This window comes from Amblyomma mixtum, chromosome 5 (assembly GCF_055824585.1).
Source record: "Amblyomma mixtum isolate Tamu chromosome 5, ASM5582458v1, whole genome shotgun sequence".
Classification (NCBI taxonomy): Eukaryota; Metazoa; Arthropoda; class Arachnida; order Ixodida; family Ixodidae; genus Amblyomma; species Amblyomma mixtum.
In genome coordinates this window covers 59789220-59800654 of record NC_143016.1, presented here as the reverse complement: position 1 = coordinate 59800654, position 11435 = coordinate 59789220, and the positions used below count along the sequence as shown (strand labels likewise).

The 11435-nt window shown below is 51.3% G+C and overlaps 1 protein-coding gene across 2 annotated transcripts; it reads right to left on the bottom strand.

Annotated features, from left to right (window-relative positions):
* Positions 1–400: 400 nt before the first annotated feature.
* LOC149342349 (uncharacterized) lies at positions 401–6736 on the bottom strand. 2 transcript variants are annotated; one of them, XM_089542152.1, is made up of 3 exons: positions 6616–6736; positions 4664–5141; positions 401–1045 (listed from the first exon to the last, which is right to left on the bottom strand). In XM_089542152.1, exons 2-3 carry the CDS (start codon positions 5057–5059, stop codon positions 758–760), a joined length of 684 nt encoding a protein of 227 aa, XP_089398278.1. In that variant the 5' UTR covers positions 5060–5141; positions 6616–6736; the 3' UTR covers positions 401–757. The 2 variants fall into 2 exon arrangements, with proteins under 2 accessions (XP_089398278.1, XP_089398279.1); XM_089542153.1 differs by having other exon boundaries at positions 4664–5076; positions 6616–6734.
* Positions 6737–11435: the final 4699 nt, after the last annotated feature.

Here is an 11435-nt window from a genome sequence, read left to right as displayed (position 1 = left end):
TACAAGTTTGGAGACAAATTTAGCAGCAATACTTCCGAGTGATCCATTTCTAACGTGCTCTACAGAGCCTCTCGGACTGAAGACACAGTTCAAAATCCTTTCGATTCCTTAACTGAGAGAAAAGACGAAAGTGCCAGCATTTCTCAGTGTATAGTCTCTGTCGAAAGTAAAAGAGCCCCTTCGAGTTTGACCCCTGGATAATTTCGGCCCCGGATGTGAGGTCTTTTCCGGACAGAACCAGTTCCTTGTAGAAAGCAAGTATAGAAGACTTCAGAGTTTCAACAACGTACGCCACAACAGTCCCAGTGGAAAGCCCGGGAAGTGGTGACCAAGTGCCATGGCCATGGCTCTTTTTCTTCCTTTTTTTTGACAAAGGATGCAGAGTTTGAGTCACCTGAACCTGGACAGTTCAGCGCAAGCTTAGCCGCTTGAACATAAAGCAGCTGTCCTAATGTGCCACTGTTTTTGCATCGCTGCGCACCACACAAGCGCTCCACACAAGAGCGACGCGAACTGTACCTGAATAGCGCTGCTGTGCTTCGGTAGTTCGCTCATATGTTTCTCCGTAAATTAATAGACTTATAGCTTACAAACTACCGGTTTACTCCCCCGGCCTGACCCTATAATCTATGAATATATACTCTACTGAAACAGAACCTCTCCGCGCTGTTTCCAGGGTGCTCAGACTCCCTGAACTTGGGCGCATGCCAGACAGGAACAAGACCGGCCGCGCCATAAGCGCAGGGCGGGCGGCGGTCTACGGAGCCGCCCCCGGATACGGCGCAGGGGGCCGTGGCCGTTGAACCAGCGCTGCTGCGCCCGGCGCCAGTTCGTAGGCGTTCGCGACGACGGCGGCGGGTCTGCGCGCTTGACGCGACGACGTGACGGAGGCGGGAGACTGCGGGGGCGTGCCCGCCGTGGCCCAGGGCGCCTCCGTATTCGCGGCGATGCAGCAGCTGCCACCGCCAGTGCTAGTTGTGGTGTCCGGGGCGGCGATGGCGCGTGGACTCAGCCGCAGCTGGCCGGCGATCAGGTTGACCGTCGCCTGCGTGGAGCAAAAAATAGAAAACTGTCTATCTTTGGTGCCACGTAAAGGTGCCCTAAATGCTTCGCGATTGTGGATCTTCTATTTTACAGTGCTAGCTCTTAAAGCCAAGGTTGTCGGAGTAGTACGACGTGACCACGTGATCACGGGCGGTCATGTGACCACCCCGTTCATATAGCCCGCGTCCCGGGCCTCGCGAAAACTTCGTGGTCTGATTTCGTGGTCTGATTTCGTGGTCTGATTTCGTGGTCTGATTTCGTGGTCTGATTTCGTGGTCTGATTTCGTGGTCTGATTTCGCGCCTTGCGCGGCGGCTGCAAGGTGAGATGATGTTGCAGCGCAGGCGTTTCGTGCTCAACGACGCGTTCGACGCAGGAACGATGCGCCGAAGCCAGGATCCCGAAGTGCTGGCCCACGAGGCGGAAGGCGTTCGTGAAACGTTGGGAAAGCTAGCTCGAGGCCTCTCGTGAAAGGACCACCATATTACCACGGACGTGTAATCGCAGTATAAGTTCTTTTTAATCGCCTTTTTTATGCAGCTAATAAATGCGAGTCGGTGCTTCTGGCCCGGGGAAGGAACCTTGTCTTTTTATTCCTCTTTCAAGTACTTTCTGAATACACTGCTCTTTTTAAATACAGCCGGGCACGGTTACATCTATAACCTGGATATATATTGTTACGAAGAAGAAGAGGGCAGTGGCGCGGGACGGAGCGCTCGTGCTAGGCCCACAGCCATTAAACCATATTATCATCTGTCATCATGTCGTGCTTTTCCTAGGCTTGCCACCTCGTAACAATATAATTATTGTTTATATCGAACAGTCCAAATATTTCTTTGAAAATTCCATGCAAAAGTATAGTGCATTTTTTCGCGTTTACCGAACTCTCGTTCAGCAGAACATTCGATATACCGAACGGCTCGCCGCGCCCCTGCAAGTGGCGCTTCTCCTAACAGCGCTCTTCGACCACTTCTCGAGCGCGCAGGCTGGTCGGCTGCGCAGCTCTAGCACTGTGGTACAGCTGGTAGAGCTCTAGCACTGTGAAACCGCATTAATTCTCGTCGGTATACGGCAGACAGGACGCTGATATGCGAAAAAAAAAAAAAAATTGCCCATATGCTGGCTTAACACAAACATGTCAAACCAATGCGTACTTATTTTCTGTGTTAGTTTTTGTGTCCTGGGTTTAAGTGTAGTTTGTAATGCATAGTTCAGTTTAGTTATCCCATTCTGGTCTGGCGTTAAAAAATACAGCATTTTAGAATAGTCTGGACATAGATATCTACTGCCGCTTCGTACTTTCAATTTCAAGTTTGGTTTGAAGCGCATGTTTTTTTTTTCTTGCTGATATGCCACAGCACTCGAATTGTAACACACGTACCCACTGGCATCCAATGAGGGCACTGAAAATATGAATAGATCATCGCTAAGAACGACCCGTCAGCAACGAGTTGCAAAGAGCGACCGGTGGAATTTACGGGACGCATTTATGAGATTCAGGCATAGAGTTTCTTACTATTACCTAGAGGGAAAGCTGGCAGCCCGTCTATGGGAGTTTGCATGGCGACCCCTCGAGACCACTTCAGCCACCATGGGCGCTCAAAGCATCATGGGGCGGTGAGCTACTTGTTGCGGAACTGCAACTTTTGGCCAAAAAATAATAGAAAAATAAAGCTGTTTGATAACTGCAAACGTCCTAACATTCAATATCTTGTCTAATTATTGCAACAAACGAGCAGAAAAGCATTTAAGTGCAAAGTTTGCCCAAAATAAGAGACGATTCGCTCTCCTATTGGCCAAGTATTGAACATTATAAAAACTAATATTTTGTGCTCAACAGGCGCACTTTGAAGTGGAAATATGTTTTCAAAAAAAATTTAGTTGCTTAAATACTTCAAAAGGTTTTTTAATGGCATTTTAGAAAAATGAAACCGTTTATTGGCGTTGTGTGTCGTTGCGGTTTCACTACTATGATTTTTGCACACCGCGTTCGCGCGAAAGTCGTCTGCGCACACACAAACAGCGTTTTCGGAATGAAACGTCTTAGTAGTGTCACTATGTATTCCCGAAAAACTACGATTGTCCCGCAACAAGTAGCTCACCGCCCCATGATGCTTTGGGCGTCCATGGTGGCTGAAGTGCAGCGCCGCCAGCTTTCCCTCTAGGTAATAGTAAGAAACTCTATGGATTCAGGTTTAGTAGCCGACGTCGGTCCTCATACCAGCAACCTCTCACGGTTTGACAAATTGCCGTGTCAGCACAAGAGATCGCTTCCGAAGCACAGAGAAAACTGCGCAAAGCATTTTTATGTTTAGCAGGTCCATGGATAGTTGGACACCCTTACGTCATTACATCATCATCATTAGCAGACTGACTACGCCCACTGCAGGGCAAAGGCCTCTCCCATGTCTCACCAATTCACCCTGTCCTCCAGCTGCGGCCACGTATCCCCACAAACTTCTTAATCGCATCCGCCCACCTAACTTTCTGCCGACCCCTGCTACGCTTGCCTTCTCTTGGAATCCATTCTGTTACCCTTAAGGACCAGCGTTTATCTTGCCTGCATTAAATGCCCTGCCCAAGCCCATTTCTTCCTCTTGACTTCGACTAGGATGTCATTAACCCGCGTTAATTTCCTCACCCATTTAGACCGTTTCCGGTCTCTTAGCCTTACACCTATCATTTTTCTTTTCATAGCTCGCTGCGTTGTCCTTAATGTAAGCTGAACATTCTTCGTTAGCCTACACGTTTCTGCCCCATAGGTGAGTACCGGTAAAATACAGCTATTGTATACTTTTCTCTTGAGAGATATTGGTAAACTGCCATTCATGATCTGCGAGAACGTGCCATGTTCATCAAGCTTTCCGTCAAGCTTTCACGCAGCCTATTTAGGAGTTTCTTCCGTATCAAGCTCCAACTCAAGTCGATTTGTGGTTATCACGCAACCCACCAGGCCGCGTACAGAAAAACCCTTTGTCGCTGGTACGTGAGACCTAAACCGAACCGCCAACTTCTGGATTCCTAAAAGGGATGTAGGGCGTCAAACGCAGCCAGCAATGCGCGCCGAAGGACGGGTAAGACGACTTGAATGCTAACGGCAAATACGGCGAAGATGGTGACACGCACGCAATGGTCCTTATATGGCACTGCATAAGCTACCAGCCATTCAACAGCGGCTGTTTTATACCCGCGTAGCAGACGGTTCGCAGCTACATTTTAGATCACAATACGACATCAACCGCTGTTGAGCTTGTGGAATTACGGGAAGCCATTCATTCGCCACAGCTGTCGTGAGTCTCCTCAAGCGTAGTAACATAGTTTCTGATTGTACACTTGTGCTACAAATTCTGGGATGCTTTTTACCTCAAGGCTCAGCCAGTATACGGCCCCTGTCGGGCTGAGCGGCTATCAGGTCGAGCCGAGTCACCCCCCCCCCCCCCCCCCCCTCCCCTAGCAGTTAGAGGGAACCTCGTACCCATTGTAAAATTGGTGGGTACCCAGTCGCACTGGAGGCCGAACCCCCCACCTCCCACATGCGAGGCGAATACTCAAACCACTAGACTACGCTGCAGTCCCATCACTCACGTTGGAAATGATCATACAAAGCGCACGGTCCTGACCTGGGAGAGTCCCCTGGACAGATGTCGGGCGAACACGGCAGCTTCCATGGGTCGGCCCTGGCGCAGCGTCTCGGCCAGGGCACCGATGTAGTTCTTGGCCAGCCTCAGGGTCTCGATCTTGGACAGGCGGGGCACAGCGGCGCCCTGTTGCTGCTGCTGCGGTAGCGGCTGCTGCAGGTCGCGGCCCGGCAGGCATCCCAGAGGCACGCGCCGTCGCAGCGTGTCCAGCGCCGCGTTGAGTCCGTGCATGCGCTGGCGTTCCCGCGCGTTGGCCTTGTGGCGGCGCTGGCGGAACTTGGAGAGGCGGGGCGAAGAGGAGTCGCAAGGCGAAGACAGAGACGTTCCGGCGCAAGGCGCGGCGCGGGAGGTGTCGGGTGGCATCGGACACTTGCGCATGGCGGTGCAGCCTCGCCCTGCACCGTCAACAGGGACCAGCTGCAAGAGTCCTCCTCGAAAGCTCGGATGCAACTACGGTGCTCTGGAAGTGTAGCAGTCATGCTTTTGTCGATTTTGCGAACTGTCACAATTGAAAATGCACGCCTCGCATATGACGCTAATGATGATAATGTCCTCAGGCTTAATGTTTCGATAACACGCGCGCGACGTTGTCGATGTTATCGTCATCACGCAACTTGAACGGGCGCGATAACTATTCACCCAACTATGCTATCGAAAAGCCTTTTGATTAATGTCATCGCACAGTACACGGGCCTCCAGAATTTCGCCTCCATCGAAATCCGGTCGCGGCGGCTGAATTTCGATGGAGGCGAAATTCTAGAGGCCCGTGTACTGTGCGATGTCAGTGCACGTTAAAGAACCCCAGGTAGTAGAAATTTCCGGAGCCCTTCACTACGGCGTCCCTCATAGCCTGAGTCACTTCGGGACGTTAAAAACTTCAAAAAACCAAAAAAACCATCCCTTCAAAATAACTTAGTGCCTATGAAGGGCTAGAGAAGTTGTCACTTGTAACATAAGAAGAAGACGGCGACGAAAAGGAGTGAAGAGAAGGCAGATTTTTGCAGTTTTTTTTTTTTTTGAGGTTTAATGTCCCGAAGCTGCCCTTGGTCTGTGGGGGACTGATTAACAGATTAATTTCGACCATCTGGGTGCACTGACATCGCATATCACACGGCATGTTTGCATTTCGCCTCCACTGAAATGCGCAATCTGCGGCCGGAATTCGATCACGCGGCATTGGGGTCAACAGCTGAGCCACCACAGAGGGTTGATGAAAAGGTCGATCAGGATGATGGAGTAGAATAAAAGGTAGTTCCTTTCAGATAAGTATATTTCACATCACTTAGAATCGACAGTAGAGACTTGGGCGCTGGCAAGGACCGATATTTTATTATTATTATTATTATTTTTTTTTTTTTGCAGAGATAAGCACAGGCCCAAAAGACGTGGTCCTCGCGATACTTTCAGCAGCTGCATATATTGGCGTTGTTGGTTGTGCAATTTTGGATGACGTATAATTTAGACATATAATATATTTAGCACTGATTTTCCGGTAAAAGCGAAAGTTTTCTGCCAGAACCGGTCAAAGTGCACGTTTGAGTGGCTTGATTACAGAAAAGGACGATTCGAGAGGTGAAGGGGAAGAGTTCTGATAGGGCTGTAACTCTTGAGAGGTGCCACAACAGTAAAGCTATAGAACACACACGTTCTGTGCCTTGGTAGCGATATAAGCTGCCAGGGAAATGAGATCGACGAGAGATCTTTTTTTTCTTTAGTGTGTCCTCGTTATATTCACTTATTTGACAGCGATAGATGTAAGAACAAGCCCTTACAAAAACGTTACTCTGAGAAGCTTGCGTCACTGGCAAACACTTTGCTCCCGAACTAGTGCCGAACTGCGCCATTGCAAGACTTCCAGCGAAGATCTGCGCATATGCGTTGCTAGCATTGCAGCGACAGACAACTATGAATGTAGCAGTGCGGAGGTTTCTCACCTGTAGTCAGTTTCCCTGAGGTGGCGTTCAAGCGCCTCGCGTGGGACTCAGCCGCGAGTCCCCCCCTTGCGCCCAATCCGGTTGTAGTTTGCCCAGCGTCCAGGCGGACTGAACTGCCGTGGATAGAGTGCGCACTGCGGGGGCTACCGCTCCCGAGCTCACCTTTATGGGCCGCTTATCAGTATCTCTCGGACTACGGCAACACCTTTCCCCATCCTCCCTACATCCTTTCCCACCTCTCGAACTAACCTTTATTTCCTTGTTCTTCCTCCTCCCCCACTTCCCCTCTCTTCCCGTGCACACATGCCCTCGTACCAAGAACCTTTTTAGTTCTTTGTTTCTTTTTTTTTTCCCACATACAGCGCCATGTTGCTTCGCATCCTCCAATGGGGATACCGCGCGCCCGTGTACAGACGCCGCGAGCGCTTGCACGGCGCCTAGCTGGCATCGCGCAAAAGTAATTACTCCGAGCGCCGCTTTGCCGATACCTGGAATATGTAGGAAAATTTTGCGCTTCAAGCACCGTCCAGGGTGCGAGATGGGGAGAGAGAAGGCGACAGGCGCTTGTTATTTCGCACCCGCCTCAGCCCTGTACGAGCTCCACCGGACGGCATGCGAGCGGGCAGTGCTTGTTTACCTTGGCAGGCATGCGGCCCGCGTCTTTGGCCGGTGCGCGCGGGACTGATCTCTGTGGAGTTTAATGGGCTAAGATTGGTAATTGGAGGCGATGCAGCGTAATAGGCACGCCGCTCGCGCGCCTGTCTGGCCGCCCGCGGCGTGCTTCCTATCTGCCGAAGGAAGAGGCTCGCTGGCACAATCGATAGAGATAGCGCCCGCCACGGTGGCCGTTCATCTTCCCGCATGCGCGCACACGCAACGGAGCCGCGTGTGCCGGATGCCCGCCGGGCGCGATCCGCGGGATTAATGCGCCGCGCTGCTCGCCCCGGGGCCTGCCAAGGAGGCGCGCCTGGGTTATGCAAATGCACCCGCCTCCTCCGTCTTTATCGGCGGCAATATATTTCAGCCGCCAAGTGCGAACTCCCGCTCCGCCCCCCTTTTTCTCTTTCTCTCTCTCTTTTCCGGCGTGTCTTAAGCGCGCGCGGCTTAAGCCACCTCCTTTTCTTTATTTCTCAAGGAGGCTGTAGATAGAGCAGAAAAGGGGAGCGTGATGTAGCTCGTAGGTTTTGTTAATAGGAGTCGCGACTATAAAGAAAATGCATTGCGGGCTCTGAAACAGCTGCGCAGCTGCTCCGGTGGCTCATGGAGCACGGACAACAGGAGTAGTTCGGATCAATTTTCTGCCGCACATTTGTACCAGCGAACACAAGCTGCCGGGCCGGAGTGAGAAGTGACACTGGCACCGGTTGGGCACCTCTCAGCTATTCCGATGGCCTGTACACTACCGCCAAGCTATGGTGGCATGCACATCATTCAATGCGATTCATTCAGTTAATCCTTTCCTCGGCCAGCCAGCGCGCCACACACCTCCTGCACCTTGTTTCGTAAGCACGCGACAGTAATAATTTTTTCTTGGTGTAAGTGTATCGCCGTGTCTATGGTCGAGTACAACACAAGAAGGGAACGGCAGATGCCCCTCAAAAGAAGACCTCCAGCCAACGACATGGACCTAATTTTATGGCATTGCGGTTAATACGATTAAGCTGTGGCTAGTCTCCTTTCATCCGCCACCCCCTGCGATGTCACACTAGCACGACCAAGGGGATTAACCATGAGATTAACCATGAGTATTGAGAAACGGTTGATGTCAATGGGTGGAGGGCTTCCTTCAAGCGGCATCTGCTGCTTCGTTCTCGAGTTGCATCTGGCTATAGTTTGGAAGCATGTGACAGTATGCAAGTTTTTTTTTTATGCGAAGCATACTACTTTAGCTACCACTTCAGCCCTTCACCGTGGTTATGCGCCTCCAAATCACGTGATACATGACGTCACACCACGTGACACGATGACGTCACGACAGTAGAGAAACGGGGGCCCACCTCGCGCCGTCGCTGTGGTTGTGCGCCTCCAAATCACGTGATACATGACGTCACACCACGAGACACGATGACGTCACGGCAGTGGAGAAACGGGGGCCCACCTCGCGCCGTCGCTGTGGTTGTGCGCCTCCAAATTACGCGACACGATGATGCTTCGCATTCTCCAGGCTTAACCAAGTTAAGCCTCAGCATTTTTTGGCTATCTTTCAAGCTGAAGTGTACGCTATACTTCCACAACAATGCCGTTCATCCATTCGAATTGCTATCGACCCATTGCACGCCATTCTTTTATTTCGGTTCATTACATCGTCTTGCCTCTCACAGGCGCATTTTCCACGGTAACCTACTGTAACGGAAAGCGTGCTTCACCGCACGCAATACAATTATGCGGGAAAGCTACAACGTCCCCAACCACGGTGGCTCGATGATCATGGCTTTTTGGTGCTATAGTGGGATCGAATCCCGGTCCCAGTAGTCGCATTTCGATGGAAACGGAATGCAAAAAATATTCATGTACTAGCAATGTCAGCATACTTTGAAGAGCCCCAGTTAGTCGAAATTAATACAGAGCCAACTAAGGCGCGTCTGTCTCCTCCTTCTCCCTTCCTCGTTCACCTCTTCCCTCAGGGTGCGTTTGAGGTGTCCAGCGAGAAGTATGACAGTTACAGGTCCTCAGAGCGGGGACAAATTGGCTGGATCTACCCATTCACAATTTATCGAATGTGTTGGGCCACATGGTTCGCTTTTCGGCCCTGTAGCGAAGCACTAACGGTGCCCACTAAGTTTTAAATCTGTGTAGGGCAAAGTGAATCCTTATCCTCACCTTTCAAGATCTTTTTAGTCTTTTTGTGGTGCCTTAAGGGCTCGACTGTGCAGATCAAAAGAGCAGCGTGTGGCCCAAAGACTTTCGACCAAGGCTGTACTTCTTTCTCTCTCCCTTTCTTTCTGATTCACTTTCGCTGCATCAGCCTTCTGCAGCATGCCTTTAGTTCAATGACAGACTCGCAGAGGGTCTGTTTCTGAGTCCTGCACCGCGGCTCCTCTTGCATACTGAGGTACCCTAATCTCACGAACGCGGAAGGAACTTAAGTCCTCAAACCTCCCTAGCATTTGACAGTCCTATAGGACTGTCAAATGTGCTTAAGAGCCCCGCTACACGGCTTAGAAGCAAAACCCTTGGGCTGTATAATTTTGACAAAGACTGTACCTATATAGGACGGTTGAAGACGCAAGTGCGTTGCGATGCTGCAGGTGCGGCAGTGAGAGGCCGATGATGATGATGACCCCCTGCGATGATGGAGTAGCTCTATGTTGATGGCGAGCAGTCAGCGAGCGCCCATCACCCGAGGTGATAACTCAGTCATTTTCTAAAGGGATTCGAAATGCACATTTTAGTTATTACCACCTCGCAGTTATACGCGAGTTCAGGTCTTCCTCTTTTGTGGTGGTGTCGGGGGTCCGTTTGGGCGCGACACGTTGCAGGAGGGAGATGAGACGTAGACGAACTTCTTTGCATAAATGTACAAGCTGGATTTATTTACAACTATTTACAATTGTACACATCGACCAGGGTGGTCGCTAGCATTCAGGACGATCGGGAGCGCCAGGCCAGAGCTCGCCCCTACGAAACCCTGTCCTGCCTGACCGACTTCACTCGCGCTACCCGTAGCGGCTCCTCGTCCTTCGGAACGTGGCCAGCTCAATGCTAGACCCTGTCCGTCTCTCGCGACTCCGACTCTCCACCAATAGTCCCTGCCCAAGTTTCCCCCTTTGGCGCCAAAACGCCTCCTTAAATAAGTTTCCCCAGCATTCTGGGGAACAACTTAGTGACCAATGAGAGATGGGCTTCTTACAACCAATCAGAGCGTTTTCTCTGCAACTCAACAGACCAAAGACACGCCGGTACCCACGAGCTGGTTTGCTCGCGAGGGCCGCATGCCTTTGAAGAAGCCGATAGCGCTTTTGCGCTTTTCCACATACAGTAAAAACACTCTGACAAAACAACAAAAGCACGCAAGCACCACTTCCATCAGCTGTGGCTCCAAACACTACAGGGTGGCATCTGAGCCCTCTGGCCAGACGCAGAGTATAATCACAACTCGTTACCCGCCATCCGGCCTCACGACCATTCGTAATTGCACTCAGCTGCCTCCCACGCAAGCTTCCCCCTCAAGTGTCCCTGAAGCTTTCTTTCGCATTGTTCGACGCCGCTGTCGAAAAGCCATTAAACTTAACCCCGACAATAGCCGGGGTACGCGACTCGTACGCACTGTCCGCGGCGCCCGGGGGGGATATGGAGATGGCCCGCTGCCCGGCGGCCCGCAGACTCAACTCTCGCCTTGATTAAGCCAGGTGTGATTAGCAACTTCCGAAAGATAAGAGCGTGAAGTCGGGCTACAGTCGGATACAACTCAAGAACGAAGCGGCTTTTCCCCGTCAAAGGACCCCCTCTTCCAGCCAATGGAGTTGCCCGATTCTCGTGAACCTGCTAGCGTGACAATGCAGTGCGAGGCAGATTGAAGGGGACATCCCCTCCCTTCGTTGCCCAGGATGGTCCCCTGTCTGCATTGCCACGCTAGCAGGTTCACGAGAATCGGCCGACGCCGTTGGCTGGAAGGGGGTCCTTTGACGGGGGAAAAGCCGCTTTTTTCTTGAGTTGTAACCATCTATAGTTGGCTCATGACGTACACAAGTAACGCAAAAAATTATCTTCTACACCCTGATTCCGCAATGCCTGCATGACAGTTGAGCATACCCTGCCCCTGAAAGGTGCGCAAGCTGCTAGCAGTTGTGTGCTAGATCTCACTTGTGGGACGAGTTCGG